At 40.8% G+C, this 25,867-nt stretch overlaps 2 protein-coding genes across 4 annotated transcripts in view; one reads left to right on the plus strand and one right to left on the minus strand.

The window, feature by feature from the left end:
• cacna2d4a (calcium channel, voltage-dependent, alpha 2/delta subunit 4a) overlaps nucleotides 1-25,867 on the minus strand; it is an 87,484-nt gene that overhangs the window by 24,622 nt on the left and 36,995 nt on the right. The gene's annotated exons all lie outside the window — the stretch shown is intronic.
• Nucleotides 6,878-25,867, plus strand: part of lrtm2a (leucine-rich repeats and transmembrane domains 2a) — a 28,875-nt gene continuing 9,885 nt past the window's right edge. The window contains exons 1-2 of the mRNA XM_069700314.1: nucleotides 6,878-7,551; nucleotides 15,287-15,486. Coding sequence (XP_069556415.1) covers nucleotides 15,411-15,486 — 76 coding nt within the window. The 5' untranslated portion in view covers nucleotides 6,878-7,551; nucleotides 15,287-15,410. The remainder of the gene's footprint in view (nucleotides 7,552-15,286; nucleotides 15,487-25,867) is intronic.

The raw sequence follows: 25,867 nt of genomic DNA on the forward strand, positions 1-25,867 counted from the left end.
TCTCTCTCTCGCCCTCTTCCTCTCCTCGAGGAAATCCCTCTCTACCATCTGTCTCCCTGTGATGAATTCAGCGCCTCACAGAACAAATCAACTTGGCCAAATTAATGAGACTCTCCGAGGGGATAAACTTAGAGTGAGTGTGTGTGTGTTTGTGTGAGTAAGAGCGCGTGTGCACCTAAAATGCTTCATAATCCGCCGACTGTACCACTTAATTTATCCTGCCGTGACAGATAGCGTGTTACAGGGAAATGTAACAGACAGGGCTGACTGCACACATTGAGTTTCTTAAACTATTATAGGACAGGATCCCAGATGGGCTGGTTTTCAGTCATCTCTTTATGTTAGCGGCTGTTTTTTTTTTTTTGTTGCTAAGGGTGAGATGCCACGGTCACTGTTAGCCACATTTTCCAAAACCAAGGATGTATGACAACTGTCTAATGCTTTCAAGGTCATAGACAATGTATATTTAATTGTGTTAGTGTAAAATGATCACTGTACACGTAGCATTATATCAGTTTGAACAGTGTCATGTTAATGTTATCATAAATTATTGATTAGAGCTGACGATGTATATAAGTATTCCATATAAAAACAAAGAAAATCTATCTTTGAGGCCCCATAAATATAGTGTAACCTGGGATTTTGAGTATAGTTGTAAACCACTGTCACTAGCTATTAAAGGAGAACTCAGCAGATTTTACTTATAAACCTTAAAATACCCCTGGTGATGTCATCTGAGTTGATTTAACTTGAGCTAAGAGATTACAAATCCTTGAGAGACAGACTCTCTTGTCCCGTGTTTGATCCTGATGCTTCATTTTTGTTATTTATCACAGGAAGTCTTGCTGGAACTTTTCCTCCCAGTGGTGAAATAAATAACACGATATAGCATTTGTTTGAGGAAAAACTAAATATTTTGAGTGGCACAGTATTGGTATTTTTCAAAGAAAATATATTTCCCTTTTAAACAGGATGCTGGAGTAATCAATCTGAAGTGTAAACTCATGGTCTGTGAGTTATGAAGGCAGTTTGATTTAATAGGAAAGACAGAAAAAAGGATTATATTAAAAAAAACTTGATTTGTGACTCATGCAGCATAAGGTCAACACTGAAGATGCACTTTTTTCCAAGAGGCATTGCATTTCCAGGAAGTTCAAAAATCTGTTTCATTTGATCTTCAAACTAGCCAATTGAAATCACTTTCAAAATACAGTCTGCAACAACTTATCATAATAGGCCATAAAACATTATTTTATCCGGTCCAATTTGATTAAGTTTTCTAATATATTTAATGCAATATTGCACTTTGCAAAACTGTTAAAGCTGAGGACAAAAATTAAATAATGTGGCATATTGTGTAATTTAGATATATTCTATTAAAGAATAAAAAGGGAAAAGCACTTGGAATTAAAAGTCTGTCTGGAAAAATATGTCTGATTTCTAATGGAGCAATCCTCTGACGATATTGACCACAAGGCCGTAAAACTGTCTCGTCAATATGAGGCTGGTTCACGGATAATAGAAAAAGCTGATGAATGGCAACAGTGACACCAATGACTCCTGGGATGGAAACAGGATGGGGTGGAACTTATACAATGCCTCTGTTCCTGTGTATGTGTCCTTACAACTTTAAAGTGAAATTTGAAGGTTGTAACTTGGTTTTAGTGTTCCGGTTAGAATTAGGTTATGGTTAGGGTTAGGGTAAGGGGCTAGATAATGCATTATGTCAATGCGTGTCCTCACAAGTATAGAGAGACACGTGGTGTGTGTGTGTGTGTGTGTGTGTCTCTGCGTGTAAAAAGATAGATTGTGCTTTGAAGTCACTTGCTCTATGCAGGAACTAGTGGTAGTAGCACTAAACGTGCCTGGCCAGACCTGGTGTTAATACAACGGTTCGGGCCAATTCATCTTCACTGACACTCACCCAATAGCTCAGTAAATTACAGAGCAAAGGAGGTGGTGGGGGTGGCTGTGAGGAGATAGAGAGAGGACGCAATGAGGGAAGAGAAAGGCCTGGTAGAGGAGAGAAAGAGAAGAAAGGGTGATATTGTATGCAGCAATTTATAATGAATGCAACAGACTGGGTTTAAATTCACATATCATCAATATTAGAGGCCATGGACAGTACGGACTGCATGGATTTAATCACGCCTTGAAGATAATAAATAAACCAATATTCCTGTAGCTAGGGAGTGAAAATATCTGATGAGAAAATGCTGTGCAACACCGAACCAGCCAGACAAAAAGGTTAAAAAATACACTTTCTTGCTCCAAACCATTCCCAGTAGTCATTTTTCATAACACGTATTTCCTGCATCATTGATGGAACAGAACTGGCCATAAAAGTCGCCTTGGCAGGAGGTGCTGGCACTTACAATGGATCCCCACGCCAGAAAGGCCTCTCTGCCAGACACATAGGCAGCCCCAAAAAAAAAAAAGTGGACATATCCCTTTGGAGGAACAAATAAATCAAGCTCACGTCGCGTTCTTATCTAGTGTTAAAAACCTCTTCCTTCTCAATCTGTGAGCAAAGTCGAAAAGGAGCTTCCTAAGGACATGGGCCAGTCACAATCCATACATTGTTGTTTAAAGAATTAAAGAAACAAGCATTTAAACATCATTCATTCTTGAACATTTTTGGTTGTAGTCAGACCACCACTGGAATTCCAGATCCATCTTTTCCCTAAAATACTAAGGCTCACAACCCATTATCAAGGGTATTCGCTGGGCTCATTACAAGGTGGGTGCACATTAAACTGCAGAAGCAAAGTGGAGCAGGACTAACAAAGTGATTTACATGATTCACTTAAACAAAAAAGGAAGTGGTAATTATGGTCCTTTGGAGAGGAAGTGAGAATGTGATGATCAAGACGGGCTTAATGCATGAAGGATATTTTTGTCCTTTTTATCCACCATAGATTGCTTTCAAGTTACATCACAGACAGCTGTCATTTCATCTGCTGCAAACTAAAAGGTCACTGAAAAACTAAGTCTGCGTTGATACCGACTGAATTTTGAGTGACCGGATGAGAAGCGCTGCCATGAGATCTCTGCTCGTAGAAAAGCAATGGATCATTCAGATGAAAAGTCTTGCTGATCATGTGAGCGTTTATGGATGGTGCACATTAAAGTGTGCTCTGTTATAAAAAAAAAAAAAAAAGTCTGAGATTAAACGCAGAATGTTTGTTTGTGAGCTGACAGATGTAGAAATAATAAAAAAAAAAAAAAAAAAAAAAAAAAAAATCAACACTTTTGTGCCCTTTATTTTATGGATGGTCTTGATAATGGCAGGTGATGACAGAATGCTAGTAAATAATAAGAAACATGTCTTTTTTCAACACTGATGGCCTCCTAGCACAAAGTGTGCTTGAGCCTGGCACTACATTTTCTTCAGCTCCAAGCTGCTGATTACTGACCCCTGAACTCTGGGGGGAAGGGCAGGACTAATTAGAGGAGTGATTACTCCTCTCGGGTAACACACACACACACACACACACACACACACACACACACACACACACACACACACACACACACACACACACACACACACACACACACACACACACACACACACACACACACACAGAAATACCCATTACTATTGCGGATTTAAAAGCAGACATTCTTTCTTCTTCAAAATATCCTTCCATAGTAATAGACAACAAAATTAAATTTGTATGTGAAACAGCATTATGCACCTTCACTGCAATCCCTGTCATTCTGGGTAATCATCTCCCACAGCTACCACTGAAGAGTTCATCCTATAGCCAGCACCAGGCAGGAGCTACTTGCAGCTAAAATAGATTTCTGTTTGCCAGAACTACATTCATGACATAAAGCCAGCACAGTGCCCACATTTGGACAAGAAACCCGAGAACTCATGTTCAGGTTGTATTTGTGTCTGTGTGCGTGTGTGGCAGCAGACCAGTCTTGTGTTTTAACTGGCTCGTGCAAATACTTGGATCTGGCGACAGACTGTGATGTGTACAAACTCAGGAAAGTGTACAGGTAGGCGCTGCTGGCTCGTAAATCGAAGGACTAGATGGCCCGGAATCCATTTTACGCATTTTTTTTTTGTTATATCCGATTGCATGATATTCCCTGTTTGGATGAATTTACAGTTGTATATCGCTGGCATTCAGACACCTTATGTACTGGCTTAACCGTTTATTTACTTTGTTTATGGCAGACTCCTTAACAAACAGTTGCTTATTGACACTTCCAGCAGAAATAGCAGAAAATTTACCCTATGTACCCTCACTTTGAGTTGTGTTTCTAAAATATTACTCTCCTTTGAACTCTGCTTGGGTCTCCACCAAGCCCTGAGGGAGATATTTGGTACTTTAGCTGCCAAATGCTCCAGTATGGTAGTGGTAGTGTCCACTGGGTTTATCGAAGTGTTTTTTGTAAAGAAAAAAAACAGCTGCCTGCTGTGGCTAGAAGCAGTAAAATTGCAATTCCAAAACAAGAAGCTGAAAAATTCTAAAATGCTCCGAAGAGCTAAGGAGAACTGCAGACTCAGGTGATAGTTAACCCCATCAAGAAGGTTATGTTTTCAGTGAGCTTTGTCTTTGTCAGCAGGATAATGGAAAAACTGCTGGGCTGATTTTCATGAAACTTGGCGGAAGGGTGTAGCATGGGCCACGGAAGAACCCATTAAAGTTTGGAATAGATTGAAAACACGGATGGTTGTTTTTCACTTTCATTAACCTTTCGAAGGCGTTTGGCCCATTAAATGCAATCCATCTTGAAATCCTGTAGATGGCAATGAAGTTCAAAAGTGGCAAAACATAGGCCATTCTAGAATTATGATGATTTCATATCCTCTGGGATACACACGTACTTGCTCAAACTTAATACAGTATGCAGTTGTTATGAAGCACTCGGCCGTAGTAGTTTCATAGGTGGAACCACAAGTGGTACATTTGTCACATCCTAATTGTAAATATGCCCAGACATATATAGTGGTTGTGACCTTTTGCGGCAGTCTGCACTCTCCGAGTGCCCGTCTATTTCTATGTGTGTTTGTCACTCCGAGTGACACCTTGAACGAGGAATCAGCCCTGATGCCAATCCTTCGGTTTGGCTTGGGACATCTCTACTTTTCACTTTACAAGAAGTCATTTGATCCCTGCTAATATTAATAATTTTGACAGGTGCAGCTTCAATGTGACATGCCATCGATTTTCCTTTCATACCACTTGATCCAGGGAGGTCGGAGGTTAGGATGAGCAACGTAGAAGTGGCCTCGGGGGTGGCAGTGATTGATGTACTGCTCAAGGACACTTCAGCAGGGCTGCAACGGGCCTTAAATCGCAGCTGTCTGGTTGATGGACAGCCTCTATTCCAACCATATTAACAAATAACACAATAAAAGTCAGACAGTCTGGAAAATAATACTTCGCTTGTGGTCTATTGGAAAAAACAATACCTCCTGGGTCACAAATGCTTCTTTGAATAAGTCTGGTGCCCTGACAGAGAGAGGCTGCTGAAAAGTTTGGGTTCGATTCCTTATGGAAACAACTAGTCTCTTATTTAAACACCACCAACTGAGCCAAATGAGTCACATGCTCATTAACGGCACAATGTGTGTGTCTGCTATGATTCTGTCCATGTAAGGAAGCAGCCAAGTCATTATATGCTGTGTGCAAACAAACACACAACCCCCCCCTCACACACACACACACACACACACACACACACACACACACACACACACACACACACACACACACACACACACACACACACACACACACACACACACACACACACACACACACACACACACACACACACACACACCTCTTTACCCCATCTTCTGTCCTTCTGTCTGTCTTGGAAACTGTCAACGGTGTCTTCCAAACACACCACATTTGTGGTTTGTCACGCTGACTTTCCGAAAGAATTCCTCCAACCTTAATTGTTTAATCTTCAGCTTCACATTTCTTTCTCCACAAAGTGAATAATACACACACTCTAAAGCCTGTGTGCACATATACACAGCCATAGGCACAAAGGCTACAGTGTCAATAGACGCAAAGAGCCAGCCGTTACAAGAGCTGCCACGGGGAATAGAATGCAAATGAAAGCCGAGTGAGGGCGACGTGAAGAGGGAAAAAAAGGAGGAAAAAAAAAAAAACGAAGGAGGAGAAAAGCCCATGTAGCAGAGGGAGATTCTCATCTTCACAGAAATCAGCTGATCCCTCCCTCCCTCTCTTCTACCCCTCCCTCCCTCCACTGCTACAGCTTTCATTCTCGCATCCTTCTTTGTGTCCCCCTTCCATCAACCTCATCCCACCCCGTCCTCTGCCTCCCTCTCCCTCCTGCCTTTTTCCTTTTTCGACCAGCCTCCTCTCCGTTTCCCTCACTGATTCCCACTCTTCCTCTCTACTTCCTCCTTGCCCTCCTCCCACTCTCTCCCTCTCTATTTTTCCCGTATCGCTCCTTCAGCTTCCACTCTCTCTACATTCCACCTCCCTCATCCTCTCGCTGTCACTGTGGGAGAGCTGCGGGCAGACAGAGGCAGCATACACTAATGTTACTATATTTGACAAGGCGCACACACACACACACACACACACACACACACACACACACACACACACACACACACACACACACACACACACACACACACACACACACACACACACACACACACACACACACACACACACACACACACACACATATTCTCCTGCCACATGCACGACTGCACACATACGGAGGGGAAGGAGCGGAGGTGGGAGATGGGGTGGGCACCAACATACAAAGACACAGCCCTCAAGTGTACATGTGTGGATAAACACACATGCAAACAAACAAACAAACAAACAAACAAACAAACAAACAAACAACACACACACACACACACACACACACTCAGTCTGACGCGTGCTGAGTGCAGGAATCACAAACATAGCGACACACAGATAGGGCAGCGCATGACGCCAGCAACCAAACGCTGTTGTCTCTCTTTTCTCTCTCCCTCTCTTTCTCTGTCAGACACACACACTCTGTCTCTCTCCTTTTTCACACACACACTCACGCCTCTCAGACACACGGCAGTGCGCGAGCCGACGGGCAGGACGGCGCTGGATGTATCATTCAGATAGGGAATAGATCCGAAGAAAAGGATTAACTCTCTCCATCCCACTCGCTCTAAGGACCTTATCCTCTCTTCCTTCCTCTTGTGTCTCTAAGCCTCTCCTCACCTCATTTTTTTTTTTCCACAATCCCTCATTTTTTTCTACACAATCCTTCCTTTTTCACAATTCATTGGTGGGTTGAAGGGAAGCTGGGGGGATTGTCTCTATGCAGAAAGAAGGATTATTCTTACATTATTCGTTTGACCAGGATCTTGAATGTATGGTTTCTTTAACTGAAGAGGTCACAGGTTTTCTTTGATGTTTTCTCCTGCGAGAGATTTTTAATCTTTTTTTTTTTTTTTTCTATTTTTATTTATTTTTTTCTAATATTTTTGGAAGGATGACTGATGGCAGACAGCTATAAGGCTGGTGCCGTCTAAGATATTTGGTCAAAAAGGTGAGTCTGTTGGTGGTGTTACTTTCCTTCACCTCACTCTTACAGCTACACTTCATTTCAACACAACTGCTCTTCATCTCATTTTATGGCTGCAATTAAAGATGAATCATGTCACACAAAGTAGACTGCAGACAAAAACTGAATTGCCTTTCTTTTCTGCTAAGAAATGGGCTTTTTTTTTTTGACGGGGCAAAAGGTGCACGCTGTGAGGAGGTGCAGCTGAAAATGTCAGCCCTGAGGCTGTTTCCTGGACACACACACAACATACACAGCATCCACATTTACTGGAATGTCTGGGCTGCGGTTTTGGGGAAAAGCTTGGAGAGGTTGGCAGTGGGAGAAGTATGGGAGTTATGAATCATGGGATATTTAGTTTGATGGTAGTATTCCTTGTTTTTTGGTATTTTATTTTATTTGGATGTAAACTTATGGATTTAATATTTGAAAATGACGTATTTTGTTGGCGATAAAGAGTAAATGACCTGTTCTAAACATCTGATGTTAGAGAACAGTATAGACACCTTCCACAAGCAACTTGATTATAAAATAAAATGTTACTGAAAATGTTTGTTTGTACCAGACCTTCTGATGCAGAATCTTTGGAGATCCAGCCGAGCCATAGATAACACACTGCAAGTCTTAGAGTGACTTTTGGCACAGCTATTGTAAATATGTGAATATGCCAGAGGTACCGACTGCAAATTAAATGTGCTGTTTCAAAGTTTCCTTACAGCCCAATAATCACAGTGAAAGTCATCCAACAAAAATGCCAAAAAAGTTTCTGTCACTTCCTGCTTCCATACCAAAGTATGTGCAATATTGTCAGCTCTGCCTGGCCAAATAATACATTATATGTAATTTAAAATATTGTACATTTTTAAACATTTTAATTTGTGTGATACTGAGGAAACATTTTCTCGCAGCTTCTTTAGGTGTACTTGCTTAAAACTCGAAATCCAAATGTGTCTGCAGGTCTGACTTTGGCCAGCACAACAAGAGTGCCGCACATCATATAGCACTACATTATAGCACTCTTGGAGGAGTCAGTCACTAACACACAGTGCCCAAGATAAGCAAGGCCAGTGCTAATACAGCAGATGTAACATCAGGAGTGATCTGTGCTTAACTAATGGTTCCATCTTCGATGTCTTTAGCTATACCTCCACATTCAATACAGTACATCAACATTCTGGGATCTGACCTGGTGGACAACTTATTCATTTGAATATTTATCACAAAGATAATCCTTTAATGGTAGTTCCTTTCTGTCTCTGACCTTCACACTTTCTTTTTGTAATTTGAATCAAATTGAAACCCTGGATAGGTGCTTTTGAATGCTGTCCTGTTTTTACCTGCTGTGTGACACTTAGGCAGCTAAGACCAACCCTGTTTCAGAGGGTGTGATGTAAGAGTGATTAACTTGCAAGAGCTGCACTGTGATTATATGATGATGCGGTGGGTGTAAGATCTCGTCATACAAATGTCCCGGAGGCTTTTGTGCCTTCAGACCTTGCCAGCAATGAAAAGGGAATTGTCGGACTGTCCTCCAAGTAATAAAGATGCATTCTGATATTCAGGGAAAAAGTTTTAGCTTACATTTAATTGTTATGCAAATAACTGGGATCAACAATTTAACCATCTTCTTCCATTCATATTATGCCACAATCATAGCATAATCCTAATCATAGTTCAATAACACACATACAATTTGTAAAGAAGAAGAGCCATTTATTGGCTGTGCTGTTTTGGTTCAAAATGTCGCCGGTCACAAAGTTGAGCGCTTCAAGATAAACAGTTGGTGGCGTGAATTCTACACTCGTATGCCATTAAACCATAGAAGAAGAAGGGGGCAAGATGATATGACATCATTAAAAGAGCACCAGTCAAATCTCAAACAGCAAAAAACACGTGTAACTGTCGATGGAAATGTGACATGTTAGTTTCATCCAGCTGTTTCTATAGAAATAAACGGAAACGATCCTAACCATTAAGCAAGATTATAGCAATCATGCTCAAATAGTTGCAATGAGGCAGTTATCTAACAATTATAAAAGGTCCACTGATGTGATGATAGGTAAAACAATAATAATTCATTGCATGGTTGGTGCAGTAGTTTGACATGTTTACTTAACCCTACTCCATGCTTGTTTGGTTGGTGGTCATTATATATGCATTATATTGGCACTAATCGCAAAAGTAATAATAGTATTGCACAAACAATAAAGGTAAAAATACATATTGAGGTGATATAAAATTTTAATATCATGAAAGAATTGTTAAATGAAAATCGGTCAGCTGCCAAATCTAATTCCCACTGATGGCATAACTGACCATTTCTATAAATTAACCATGCTCTGTCCAAAGCTGGGGGACATGTCTCAAAAAGTTTTGTCTTTTAGTAATTGGACCTCGACCTGGTGTCTAATAAGCCCAATATGCATTTTAGATTTATTAAAATCCACAATAACTATCTGCAACTCATAATCTTAATAATGTGTATTTATCTACACTTTCACAATTTGTGTGTTTTGGAACACATGCACGCTCTAGAGTGTGTTTATGTGGAATATATATCTGCATTCCTACACATATGTGTAATAATTTATGATGTTGTAACCTGTGCCTGTCACCACAGTTGTGGCTCTGTTTGTCAAGCTACCAGCATGTGCGTAGGTGTGTGTGTGTGTGTGTATGTGTGTGTTTGTGTGTGTGTGTGTGTGTGTGTGTGTGTGTGTGTGTGTGTGTGTGTGTGTGTGTGTGTGTGTGTGTGTGTGTGTGTGTGTTATATTGCCCCAATCGCTCCCCTCTCCTGTGTAAGAAAGCCATTAACAATTGATTCAGGGAGCTTGGCTGCCTCTTTCTGCCTTTGTTAGCAACCTACACAGTTACACACACAAACACACAACCATTTAGGAACATGTACACACTCCACATTTTCTGCCATTGTGACTTTAAACTCCTTTTTGTGCCTGTTTGTGTAGGAAGAGGGTGTTGAAGGGTAGAGGGTAAAGTGAGCACCTGTGATGTCACTTATTTAGACAAACCCACATACGAACACGCACGCACGCACGCACGCACGCACGCACGCACGCACGCACGCACACACACACACACACACACACACACACACTCACGCACACACACACATTGCCTTCACACATGGATGGTTGTCCTCGTGTACAGGTAGATTTTCATTTGGAGGCAAATTAGACAGAATTCCAGACATATTGATTAAAAACTATTAGTCAAGCCAAGTAGGGCTGTCACACGAAAGATTAAATACTCTGAAAAATGGCCTTAACTGAGCAAATCGGGCAAAGCCGCGGACAAGTATGCAAGCTTGCACACTCCTGTGTTAAGTTCAGGAGGATTTTACGTGTCAAGGTGTTTTGGTTTTGGTCCTCTTGTAGATGCCTCCGATCTGGGAAGGAACTGATTTATTGTTGGTTGCCTATTGTAGCACCAGCACAACACTAAATGGCTTTCTTGTATACTATCCTGCTGTTGTGAATCCTTCATGTAGCTGAAGTTCATTGTGTTTACACTTTCTTTTACATAAAGGGAAGAGGTGATGTGATGAGAATGGTTGAACTCAGACGGAAAAATACACATTTATCTAGCTTCTGTAAAAAGATAACTGAGACACACAGTCACTCATGTCTGCATTGTATCGGTCACTTTGGGATAGACAGTGATGATTATAGCGGGCATGCATGTACTGGAAATGGATTTGCCACAAAATATTTTTGTTTATTATAAATGAAAAAGAGGAGATTCCTGAGCTTTTCTTCATCTCTCTTCTTCTCTATGACACACGCTCCTCTTATATATGAAACGTGTCGGACCAATCACAGTTGGTGGTCTCGGCTTGTCTCAGCCCCCAGGTGTGTGGTTAAATCTTTAAGGAAATGCATGTTGGCGCTCTGTACGACGTCTCTGCACCACCTTGCTGAATATAAATGCGGCTTAAGTGCGAACATGAAACAGTTTGTGGAATAAATAGAACGAAGAAGTAAAAAATTGGGAGAGGAGAGAGAAAGGGAGCTGAGAGGAGGGGATGATGTGTCACTCGCTCCCCCGACTCTGGCACCCAAGTATTTACACGTGTGTACACGAATGTGTGCATTGGTGCATGTGTAGGTTTTGGCCGCCCCTGTGTCCAGGTCAAACTGGTAAAAAAAAGCTTTCTGAGAATAGCCTGACAGGCAGCCTTGCTGCCACATCATCACCAGTTTAAACATGATGGGAACTGATGGGCAAACAGGTACATGTGGTTGCTGAGGTGACCTTCTGCTGCACCTCCAATACATCATTTAAAGGACACCGCCAGCATGGTGAAAATTTTGGCACAATAAATCAGATTTTCTTGTAGATTTTTAATCATTCATTTTACATTTTGAATGTTTTCCCTGCATTTCTCTTTTTCCTCCACTCCCATTTGCTCAGGAATGGTAAAGAAAATCCACATAAAATGTGAATGAGAGGCCAACAAATTCTCCCAAAAATCGGCCATAAGTTCTTTTCACCTTTTTCTACCAATGCAGACATTTAAAAAATGGATTAATTAAATTTGTTTGCTAACCAGGTAACACTGTTTCTACCCAAACTGTTTCCCTCCCCAAAAGTAGAGATTCAATCCACAGATGAATGTTGTACACTTTATGAGCAATAATCAAACTGGAATATTACCTCTGCTGCAACATTCTTCAGTGTCAAGGCTAGATCAAATGTTGAGCAAAGAGGGCAACTGAGCAGAGACTCCAGACCACCAAGGGTCCCAAAGCCTCAGATTCACTGCGAATCTATTGTTTTTTGGTTGTTTAAATAATCGTGCAGAACTTGAATGTTGCCAGTGTAGTATTAGCTAATTTTGTGGCTGTGTCTTTTAGAGTGGCCCTGTGTGTGTTTTAATTTGTATTTATACAAAAAAGTGCAAATGTCAAAAATAAAGTTGAGATACCATTCAGAAAATAAAGTCAAAACAATTAATATATATTGAGAGTAAAAAATGTAAGTCAAATTTAAGAAAACTTGAGAGAATAAATCAAACTACTAGCGTGAAGGTGTGACCATTGATATCTTTGCATCTTTCTATTTTCCGCTACTTACATTTGCACAAAAGTGACAATCACTTTAATGGCACTATTTTATCAAATTACAATACGTACCACCACAATGTGTTTGTGCTTTAAAAGACAGAAAATTGCTTCTTACTAAAACCAATTCTGAAGTGTTAGTTCACCTGTTCATCTACAAAAGGCATTTTACTTACGCTAACGCATTTGGTTTGATTTACTCTCAAAAGTTTATCTTTAGTCTTGAAATGTTGACTTTATTCTCAACATTTCAACTTTATTCTCAAAATGTGAAATAAAAAAAAAAGAATCCTTTAATATTGTAGTGTATTACAACAATAGGGCCCACCTTGCAGATTACTATCATTGACTAGCTTCACACCACCCAGCGAACTGAAAAAGGAAACATGTGCAGCTTGAATCTGAAGCAGAGAGACAAACCTCCCCAAATTACACGAGTTCCTTTTATTTCTAATCTCCTGAATTTTTCAAATGAAGCGAATGTGCTCATTTCAAAAGAACAACTGAAATTTCCCAGCAGAGCCTGGCTAATGTGACTTTAATCACATGCAGGAAACCCATCTGCTGAAAATCCTCCGTACAAGCCTCGCTTGCTTTGTCAAGGAGAGAAAGTGACAGAGCGGGAGTGACAGAATGAATGAGAGATGAGTCGGAGAGAGAGGAATGTTGAATGTTGATAAATGAAGGTCATGAGGAAAGAGAAAAGATAGAAAGACAGATGAATAAATGTTGGGGAGGAGAGGAGGAGTAAATAAAGCATCATATGAGAAGAGAATATACAGAAAGAGCTGAGAGATCAGACAAGTAGTTTATGTCTTACTCTGCGTCTGGCAGGTACTAATAACAATAATGATAACACAAATAGCACCACTGGGGCGCACATTCCCAAAGCCACACTCGACACATGCACACTAAAACACTCAAGAGGTTGTGGAGGAGAATTTTAATGTACTCCCTGTTTACTTATTGCGCTTATTTTTTACCTCCCCTCCCCTTCCAGCCTTTCCTGCCTCGCCTATATTTTCCTTTGTATCCTTTCAACACTGTCTCTTTTCTATACCTCCTTTCCTTGTCAATCACCACCTCTCCTACTTCACCCACTTCTCCTCTCCTCTCCTATCCTCTCCTCTCCCGGATTTTCATATATAACCAGTTGTAAATAACTTACTGACACTTAACAGATTGATGATTGTTACTTTTCAAAGGGACTGCAGTTACCGTCTGCATGTCTGTTTGCATAGAAAGATGAAAACAAAACCTTCTGGCTACTTTCATCTATTCCCTTTTCCTATTTCTTTTCTTTCTACACATCCACGTTATCATCCTTCTACTCTACTTTTTGTTTTCTAAACGTGCTAATTTATAGTGGTACAGGTGCAGATTTGCATAATTACTGCACACAAATCAACACAGGAGTGCAAACACATACACACATGCACCTTTGTCTCCATTCAACTTGAAATGTTGAAAATGTGCCGTGTAGGTAGCAAAAAAGCCTGCTCGTGTTTCTGAGTTTTCCCCCCCACAAACAGATAACCATTGAGCAACAGCCTAATCTGATTAGTGCAATATTTCACACGCTGCTGATTGGGTTTTGATGATCCTTTAGGAGAAAGCACATCTCGCAGTAGCACTCCAGCATTTTTCAGAAATTACACTGATTGGCCCTGGAGGGGCTGTGAGTCGACAGTGCACATCAGTCGTGTCGTATCGAGGTGCCAACGAGCTTCCTCCCATGACAATTCCCCGACTGGTAAAACCTATTTTCACTGTAATGACTCAGCAGTGACAAGAAGAGTCATCTTCTTTCAAAGCATGTGGGATACGTTTCATTACAGGTCATTTTTTTGTATTTTTGCAGTACATCTGTCCCACTGATTCAGCAAAATAACAACCACTGAGTGAACTCCATATTAGTACAGAAAACAAAGTCAAAACTGTAAAGCTGAGAAAAACTATTATATCGAACAATCAACAGTATAAAAATTAGTATCAAGACGTGAACCTCAATTATCTATGACATTTTAGATGAGCAGATCATTGGCGAAGAGGTTTTTTCTAGGCTTCTGACACTCAACATGAATAGCTAGTTGTTTTGAGGAACTTGATGTACACTTGACTTGACATATATGTTATTGTTTATTTAGTGCCTTCTTTCTCTGCTTTTTCCCTCCATTTCTCTCTCCTCCTCCTCTCTGTCTTCCTGTGTCACTCTCACTTTGTCTCTCTTTCCTCTGTCAGTCTCTGTGCCAGACAGTAGCAGCAGGGGTCTGTCTGTGTTGAAGGCAATCTGATTGTATGAAATACCAAAGACTCACACATCTATTATTTATGCATATGAAATACCAGGGGGGCTGTTAGTCACGTTTGCAGGCGTGAACGTACACGCGTGTGCACACGAGTGGGGAAAGGTGAAAAACACACGCACAGACATGGAAATACAGTTTTAATGTATGCGAGGAGGCGTTCTCACAAACGTGAGCATGCATGCACACAGCGTCCTGCTGCTTCACTGCTGCTGGCATTGGGAGTGTGTTTGCATGTGAGCACCTAATGGCTGTAATATGGTGTCAGACTTCGGGTTTGGATCAGGATGTGTGTGTCTCACTTGTCTTTTCTCTCTCTCTCTCTCTATTCAGGTGATTTGGTGCTGTTTTTCACAGTCACCACCCCAGTAGAGGCTGCAGGCATGGCGGCTTGACCCCCTCCCCCTCCACCTTATAGCCCCGCCCCTCTGACAGAGGAAGGCTGCAGAGCTGTGTAATGCCGCCCCACACCCACCTCCCTGGGGGCATTGGCCTGCCCCCAGCCAGCACTACCATCCACTTGGCAAGACCCGGTGAGTCGACAAAACGAGCAGCAGATCCAGTGATGGGAAACCATGAGTCAGATTAGAAAAACTAACACAGAAGAGAGGAGAAAATATTGCTCTTTTCCAACCCGGCTCTGCTCTGTTCTATTCACGTCTATTATACTCCTAACTACGCATGAAAGGATGGACACTGTCTGTTTTGACAGCTGCTAATGTTAGCATGCCCAGCATGATTGAACACTTACACACACCCGCACACACACAAAGGATAAGGCCACTGGGCATGCTGTGGCCACGTGCCAAGTCTTCCAGTGAAATGCCACATTACTGTATGTATTAATACAGCCAGCAGTCTGCAGAAACAAAACAGAGCAGGGAGACAATGATGCGAGTGGACCAGAAGGTTATTTGTCCTCTTTATCTTTGTTTCTAATGCTTCCTCTTTCCTTCCCTCCTTTAACCTCCTTTCTTTTCCTGTCTCTTCCCCTCACATTCTTCTTGTTCTTATTATTTTTTTGTCACATATCTCACTCCCCTTTTCTGCCCCTTTTACACCTGTCAGTTCCCCCTTCTGCTTCCCAGTCTCTCTCAGCCCATAATCACTCTCTTTTTTCCCATTTTATACTACGGTACACTCAGTCAAAACAAAACTGCATCAGAAGTCAGGTGGCATAGCAACAGATAGGACAGCTGTATGCATATGTTTGTGTGTGTGTGTGTGTAGTGGACTAGACAGCGAAGTGGATGGATCCTGCTCTCAGAGAGATTCCAGACGCTTCTTCAGTTAATTGACAAACACGAGAGCGTTCTTTCTCTCTTTTATTCTACATCTAACATGACACAAGCCTAGGGACGTGTGCTGCCTTCTGGCTTTACAACAAAAAGAAGGGACCTTTGTCTTCCTACTGGAGAGTTATTGTTCCAGAGGTGTCTGGAAAAACGCCTCCGTAAACTGCTGTGTAACACCGGGGACACTAAATAACAGGGAAGCACTATCTGTCAGAACCTGCACACACCCACACAGAACTTCCAAGTCGATAGATACACCTCCCTCTGGGCTGCTCTGCCTCCCTCTGCCTCCATCTCAGCACCTCATACCTTTTACTTTCTCTCTTCACCTGTCCTCCACCTTTTCTTCACGCTCCATGTCTGCATTACATTCTGGTCAATTTAACTTCATTATTTGTATTTGTACCACATACAAAGACAAGTCTTTTAAGTCTTTCAGGAAAAGGAATTAATCAAAAGTCATTAAAAACACTCCCTCAGCCTCAGTGTCTCATCCTTGCAATTACGTCGTATCGAATGCAGCACAATATGCCAGTGCAACAGCCTCTCTCTCAGTTCAAATCAATGTACTCTATTGGCACAGAGTGTGCATTATAAATATTGCTTGGCATTTTTATAACAGGTGTTTTCTCTGCCTTCCCTTTGCTTTTTCAGTGTCTCTCTATATTCCTCTTGCAAAGCTTAGAAGCTCTCAGATCTCTGCTCGTACTGCGCACGTACACACTCTAACACACAAGCACACTGACTTACTGAAAGATGCATATAATGGGAGTAGAAAAAAAAATGAAGCCTTTCATCAAATCAGAGCCAACAACTATGTCAGCATTGACGATCAACTCGTCAAGGATGTTTCTCATTCTAATGCTGATGAAGTTCATTTAGAAATGACAGGTTGGATGCGAAAAGATGTGTTTCCATTGAACTGCTATGATAATTCTGTGCAAACCATTGAAATATTGCAAAACTCAAAGGTGTGCTTATAAGCAAGAGGCTGTCTGCGACAGAAAACCGATCAAAAAGAAAAATGGAAAGAATCTTGCCCAAAGAGTTTGTGTTCATCAGTTTCAGCTAGTGTTGGGCATATTTTCCAACTAATGGCTGAAGAATTATGATGGAGTTCTCCATGAGTCAGAGAGTGATATGACATTTTTGGAAAGGCTAAGGCGGATATTTTATGGTTGTTTTATGGAGTGTTGACGGAAATATTTTTTTTCCAATCAATCAATAAATGCGTCTCCATTGCAGCTTTTGGTGTAAATTCTTCATTACCATCAACATCTTTATCAGTGAGAATATTTTTGGAGTATTTCTATGCTTCAAATAAATATTTTCATTTTAATAAATTAAAATTCACAAAAAATTACGTAATTACTTCCTTTAAAAGCAGTTTAGCTTTATATAAACTTATATAACTTTATATATTGTAACTTAACCATTTAAAAAGGCCTTTATCAGTGCTATATAAATTAGTTATAAGACATTAATGAAAAAACACTTTTGGTTGCGAAGAACTCTGGCTGGTGTTCATCCTCTCTGTTAGGTAATGATGCAGTAGTACATTTTAGTAATCTGTTCATAGAAAATTAAAATGACTAGGAGTTATAGTTTGAAACAAGGGCTGTTGATTTGAAATGGTAGTAAGTTGCGGCATTCAACTGACCAGTAGTGTAGCTTTATCACTCACTCACCGCCAAAAGGCCTAAAATGACTTGAAGAGTTTAAAAGTGACTGTAAACTATACAGAAAAAGAGCTTAACTGGAGGTGGTGACTTTAAAATGTGAGTGACAGAAAGAGTGAAACAGAGGGAGCGAAGAAAAAAAGATGGAAACGGTGGGGAGCGGAGAGGAGGAGGAAGAGACATGTGAGATCAAAGAGGCGTATAGTGAAAGAGAAGACAGTAAGGGAGAGAAAGGATGAAGGAGGGGAGAGGAGAGGAGGTCTATGAGCGACACAGAGACCATATGGTACCTCTGGGCCTCCACGATCCCAGCTGACTGTCTCATCTAACCACGCACGCACACACACGCACACACACACACACACACACACACACACACACACACACACACACACACACACACACACACACACACACACACACACACACACACACACACACACACACACACACACACACACACACACACACACAAGAAGGTATGATTCCTATTCACACACATAAGCAGGCACAACCGCTTAACTGTTCCTTGTTGCAGCTATAAAACAAACCCATTACCTGACCACATAGTTTCTAGTTAAAAGTGTGATTGAGAAAATAACGGAGAGAAAATGAGCGCAGTGAGGATTTGGCTTTGAACAAAGGTACAATACACTCACCGAGGTTACAGGATTTTGTTTGGGATGGAGCCATATTACAGTGACTGAGCATAATGCTTTGAGTACAGCTGTAATACTGCAAACTTACAAAGGGAGTAGCATTAAGTTTGAAATAGAGCCATCACAGGCAGTTTAGCTCTTCAAGCATCACAACCTTTAAACAGACTGTGGTTCATACCACATGAATTAAAATGCCTCCACGGTTGAGTCCCCGAATTGACTCTGGGTTGGCTGAACTTTTGCTGCATGTCATTCCTCTGTTTTCTTTCCTCCTGTTTCCCGTCTGCCTCTATTGCACTGACTGAATAAAGTCAAAATGTAAAATAAAAAAAAAATAAAAAAAAGCCTGTTTGGATTGTAACTTTTTCATGGCAATGGTCAGCTGTGAGTGTGTCCTAACAAACCAGATTCAACCCCAGGTGGTTGGGAGCTGGTGATTCTCCAACCCTGCTGGGATGTTGGCTTTGGCATGAATCCATGGCAGTGTGACACTGTGTGTGTGCAGCATTAGGTTTTGAGTGGAGCCTGATCCCTTCACATGGTGTTATATGAGACTTGGAGTTAAATAGAAACTGGAATGAAAATGTGCTGGCAAACTATCCAAAGCATCTGGCAAATTCAAGTGTGGAATCAATAGCTATTTTAATGTAATTGAGAGGTAGTGATCAAAGCTGCAAACAGTAATACCTGCTAGATTCAGCTTTTCCAAAACCTTTTTTTTCCCCTTACCTCTGTCTTTGAATGTTTTTTTTATTTAACCTCTTTTGCACAAAACTCTACAGACTCTTTTTTTAAATGCAGATTTATTCTATCAAACTAAATATGACTTCTCGACGATCCTTTGCTGACAGGGCATTGTAAATTTGACCCCTGACCTGCTTACTGACTGTGGCTGTTTGTTGTTGATCGAGGGAATTAAAATGTAGTTTGTAGTGGCGGTGACTTTGTGTCAGCTTGGCCATAGCGTCATGTAGGAATTAGAAGATTTTAACTGCTGAGGTGACCTTGAACTGGCTGCAGTGGTGCACGATGCGTGCAGAAATCAGCATGCACACGTGTGTGAGCACAGAGCACCTGCTTTGCTCTCCCTTCTCGTTTGGCCACTGAGTAGTTAGGTGTAGGTACGGCAAGAATGTGCCAGATGAAACACAAATACATGATACTGGCCCACTTTCAAAGGGCATTGGCGGGGATAAATCTGGATAATCCTCTGCACCACAAACAGCACCACTCTAGTTCAGCACTTACCAAATGATACTATATTACACTCATAGCTAGTCCAGTATGGCTCGGGCTTGAGGCTGATAAGCTGTAATCATTTTAGCAAGGCCCATTCCTGACAGAATAGCACTTTACACTAAGTATTCATAGAAAATGGCTGATAATGGTCGTGGAAAACAGCCATTTGAGATGTGCTCGTTTTGTCTTAGTGAACACTCCAAAAGTCTCGGCAAAGGGCAATTAGCAAGATAAGAGAGCTCAAGTACTGTACAACCAAGTGTAATATCAGGATTAAAGCTACTACTTAACGTCTGTCTGTCTGTCTGTCTGTCTGTCTGTCTGTCTGTCTGTCTGTCTGTCTGTCTGTCTGTCTGTCTGTCTGTCTGTCTATCTATCTATCTATCTATCTATCTATCTATCTATCTATCTATCTATCTATCTATCTATCTATCTATCTATCTATCTATCTATCTATCTATCTATCTATCTATCTATCTATCTATCTATCTATCTATCTATCTATCTATCTATCTATCTATCTATCTATCTATCTATCTATCTATCTATCTATCTATCTATCTATCTATCTATCTATCTATCACTGGCATTACAACCACAGCATGACAAATGTTTAAGTGTGTGTATGTTTGTGTGGGTAAGTGCGTGTCAGCACCTTGGATCAATACCATCTGTCTGTCCATCCCATTTAAAGAATGAGTGGGCATACAGTGCGACCTGTCACAGATTCAAGGCATAATTTGTTCTATTCTCATCACACTGATGCGGATGTGACATCAAAAGCCGAGCGTCCTTACTTTTCTTTCCAAATTCTGAATGTACTCAGCCTTGGACTGAGGCCCTGTTGAGCGGTGAGCACAAAGCGCTGCAACATGCATCAAAAGAGGTGGTGTTACATTGAAATATGCAGCAGCTCTGGTAGCTCTGCCCTGAAATTATGCGTTCCTGTTCATTTGTTTCCCATCACTTCTTCCCCCTTTGATCCCTTCCCTTTATCTCTCTGTCTCTTTGTTTCACCTGTCACTCTTGCTAATTAATAGCCGCTATCACAACAAACAATGTCAATGCATGTCGCACACTCCCATGGGCCATACTGTTGTGTGAACGAGTGTGTGTGTGTGTCACTATAAATTGATACAAATAGCATGTATTAGAGAGGCAGATCAGCCTACACGTTACCCACTCACGGCTCCAAGTCAGAATAATGACGCTGTCTTACCGATGCAGGATTCATCGCAGGAGAAATGGACGGAGGAGAAACAGAGAGAGAGAGGGAGAAGAGAGTAGGTGGGATAGAAATGGAGAATGAAAAGAGGGACAACAGAGGGGGGAAAGTGGGGCTGGAATAGGGAGAGGTAATTGTAGGTATAAAAATCTGGATTTCAGAGGAACGCTCCCTCCTCTCGTCATCACGCTGTCAGCAGCAGGACAAACTAAACCCTTACACCCTGTTCCTGCTTATCCTTAACCGCTGCATATTTGTCAGTGTGTGTGTGTGTGTGTGTGTGTGTGTGTGTGTGTGTGTGTGTGTGTGTGTGTGTGTGTGTGTGTGTGTGTGTGTGTGTGTGTGTGTGTGTGTGTGTGTGTGTGACTTCCTGTGTGTGGGGAAGTGATTATACACGGTTGTGCCTGGAAATCAGGTGGAGAGGTTATGTGTGACAGAGGAGAGATAATGATGGGATTTGATTGAATTTCTCTCCCTATGGCTCCTCACTTCTCTTTCACATCATCTACAGCACTTGGTTACCACGGCAACATTATGTCAATGATGACATAACATAGTGGTACTGATGGGACCTTGATCTTGAACAGTATGTGTGTGTGTTTTTTGTATTCGTTTATATCCTTCATACCGAGGGATTTAGTCAGACTGTGTGCTATCTGTACGTAAAGATTTGAACAGACTAACCTTCACAAAAAAACACACACACACACACACACACACACACACACACACACACACACACACACACACACACACACACACACACACACACACACACACACACACACACACACACACACACACACACACACACACACGCACACACACACACACACACACACACACACACACACACACACACACACACACACACTGGCTGTCTATTTTCTATCTGCTAAGTAAATAAGGTCTTGGGTTACAGTGGAGATCAGACATGTAACAGCCTCTGGCAAATTACACAGACACGGCTGCTATGGAAAAACTGGCTTTTGTGCATTTCACATCATATTATGTGTAACACGTTTTTAAGATATTTCTTCACCTCAAACAGGTGCTATCAACATTCTGCCACCTTTATTGCTACAAATTAAGGAACCTGTTGATCCTATGAAAGACTGACAGTTTTAGTTGATGCATGATTTTGCATCATGCTCTATTGTAGTTTTTACAACAACTAAAATAATCTAAAGGATGAAATAGAAGTATTATGTAATTACGTTAAGTATCATGACTGTTGATTAACGATTGTTTTCATTGTCAATTAATCTGGCAATTAGCCCTCTGATAAATCCTCCTAAAAAGTTAAGATAACAGTGATAATGTGTATCACAATACATCACAAAAGTCCATGTTAAGATTGCTTGTTTTGTCTATCCCAGTTTAAAAACAACGAGATGATAGAAGCAAATTTATATATTCGAAAAGGTGGAAACAGCAGATGTTTGTTTGATTCATCAACTACTCATTTCACATCAGCTCGTGAATCTATGCTTTCTGTATTAGACATCACATTTTCTGGATGAGGATATATTTGGGTTAGACTCAGCGCACGATGTAAAACATTAAAGAGTTAAGAAATACAGGCCAGTGAGTCTGGACTGAGGACAGCTGGTCCTTCTTGTAACAAGATAGCAGCGAGTCTGACGCTTGCATGGAAAACAGCTTGGCCCCTGGTAACATGCAACTGGGATCGGTGGCACAAGTGACATCATAGCTGGGTCCAGTGTCACCCAAGGGGCCCCTGGATATATAAATTTACAGACAGATGAGGCCCCCGGAGGTGTCAAGAGCTGTTGCCTAGGAGACGGTGTCAAACATCACCTGGTTCATGAGACAACAGGGGTCATCTGATACAAGAACATTTGTTTAGGTTTTTGCCACCTGCAATCCATTGCACAGAGAGAGGAACTAAACAGGCAGAAAGTACTACGAGACACACACACACACACACACACACACACACACACACACACACACACACACACACACACACACACACACACACACACACACACACACACACACACACACACACACACACACACACACACACACACACGTACAATTGAATATGCAGACATATAGTTATAATCCAGTTTTAAATTCAGCTAATGAGACATTTGAATCCTTTCACACGTGGACACATGCACACTCTGTAAATGTGTGGGCCAGTTACCATGTTAGCTAAAACAAACCTGGACTGTTCGATGTTTAGAAAGATTCTCCAAGCAGGTAGTAACAAAAGGAAATATTAAATAATAGCTCTGATAAATATTCAATTAATTCATGTGCAATTAGAAAGTAACAAAAGAGATTGAAAAACATTTGTTTCTTTATCAAGAAAAAAACTCTTCTGTGGTCATTTACTATCAAGAATGAGCATATAGAAATAAAGACATCGTCTTTATTTTACAATGACATGAATAAAGTCTCATATAAAAGACCATGACGATAAGAATTCAGATGTTTTCTTTTAGTCTATTTCTGCTGAAATGTGAGTCGTGGCAAACTCATTATTAATATTGCTCTGTCTTAAGCTGTTTGCACTGTAAAACCTACATGACTGTCACTTTTGACAACTAGATGGAGCTTATTGGGGGTCCAACGAGCTCTAAGCGGTGCTTCAGAAGTATTTCTTTAGTCAAACAGAAACATCTTGTTGCATTTTAATGCCGTGTCTTACTCGGTTTCCCATCACTGAGAGCATCGCCAGCCTCCATTCCCCCAAAATGTCAGCACTTTTTATGGCATGTGTTAGGGAAGTCTTATAAAAGATTCAGTCTTCAAATCTGTTTGGACTGATTTAAACTGCACAGAACCACTTAAATTTATTTGGACTGAACCTCCCTTTCTTCGTCTGACTGGCAGAATATTTTCCTTCTGGTTTGGCTGCGTGGAGCACTGCATCAGAGATGATTTGGAGCAGCTAAAATAAGCCAAAAACAACAACCACCTCCTCCACGAGAGCAGCTAAAACCACTCATAAATGTTGAAAGATCTGCTTCGGCATTGAGGGAGGGAGGATGGTGAGCAGGTGAGGGGGAGCTATAATGTACAGTAGCACAGGAAGACAGGGGTGGTGAATAAAACAGGAAGGAGAATAACATTCCAAAATGAAGCACAGATTACAGCAGAGAGAGATGATTGGTGCACAAAGATGACCGCAATTTGAAATTTGACATTGCATGAGAGCAAAGCAGAAAAATAAACACAATTTATCCCTCCTGCTCAGCTCCAAACTCTCAGTTGTATAACAGTGCTTCTACCTCGGAGCTATATTGTCCTCAAAAATCTCCTGCTCTTCTGTACCTTTTCAAACAGCTCCAACCTGTTATGGGAAATTCACAGCCACTGTGCAGCAAAACCAGGCTAGATTCCTACTCAGCTGCTGCTGCTGTGAAAGATTGGCCCTGTGAGGCATTTCCATTACAAAATGAGACAGCACAGGAAACTTTCAGGATACTTTAAAATCTCTCCTTTCATCCATTTATGAAGTAGAGTTAATTTTTTCCAACAGATTAGGATTATGCTATTGGAGGGAGCAGAGAGGATAACAAAAGCGGGAACAGGCGAGAGTGCACACGCTCTCAGCCTTCGCTTTCTTAACCTTTTGGATCAGAATGTAAAATGGAGCCGTGTCCTGGTCGACAGAGGTTGTGTTCTGTCTGGCAGGTAAAAAACTGTCCAAGAAAAGATGCTATTTCTAGACTGCTGAGAGCTCATATACTCAGAACTAGACGAGGTCCAGAGCTGTTAACATTGTTATGTACAAAAAAAATTCAAATGCCCATGGTACAAGGAAAAGTGAATTATCAAATTTATCTCTAAATATGAATTCTTCACACAAGTTTGGTATTTGCACATTTACTGGTAAAAAGTCTAAGAGTTGAGATACGTATAAAAGCCTAATTGAATTAGGAATGAATTCAAAACTGTTTGCTTTCAAAGAAGGCTGAACAAGTATGTGTTTTAAAATCAAAGTCTTGCTTTGAAGGAGACTTTCACAGCTCTGACATGAATTTGATTTTGAAGCAAATTTAAATTCAATATTTTGCTAAATAGGCTCATTCCCTTTGGTGTTGATTTCTAGATGAGAATATCTATTCCACTTTCATATATGTGTTAAATGCAAAGAACCTGGATCCAAAGTTAACAAAGTCCACCCACCATCACCTAAAATGTGGTATAGAGAAACTCGACAGGATTGAAATTAGAAAAAAGCGTAGGTGAACACCAAGAAGCAACGACATCATTTTATCTGACAGGAATTACAAAAATATTTTGTCACGTTACAATATGAAAAGTACAGGTGTAAATTAATGATGGCTGAATTCCACTTAGCTGCTTCAGTTTCAAACTCCTGGTATTTTGCATGCTGATTTATTGTCCCACTTTCATCACTTTCTGGGCAGCTCGAATACTACGGAGTTCTCCTATTGTGATTTTCATAAGTGCCCACTGTAAGAAAAGGTCATAATTCTTATGTAAAATCAAGATCAATTTGTGATGACGCTCAGTCAACATATAACTCAACCCTTCTTTTTAGTCATATATAATTAGGTTAAAGTTTATGATCCATCGAGAGGTGAAATAGTTATATTATAGATCCTTCTCTCACTGAAAGTCAAACTATAATTAGTTTGAAGGAAATAACACATAATTTTAATGGAATATACAAAACATCTTCTAAACTCTCTTTGTCACTGAGCTATAACAAAGGCAATATTTTTTTAGTGAGGATATAAAGAGGCCATGAGGAAAGTCAAGTCACTTTAGAAGAATGATATGACTCTCATTACGCTTTCACTCATATTTCA

Source organism: Brachyistius frenatus, unplaced genomic scaffold, assembly GCF_029030835.1.
Source record: "Brachyistius frenatus isolate BFR_SWC_R1_liver_20210118 unplaced genomic scaffold, ASM2903083v1 Contig_33, whole genome shotgun sequence".
NCBI lineage: Eukaryota > Metazoa > Chordata > Actinopteri > Embiotocidae > Brachyistius > Brachyistius frenatus.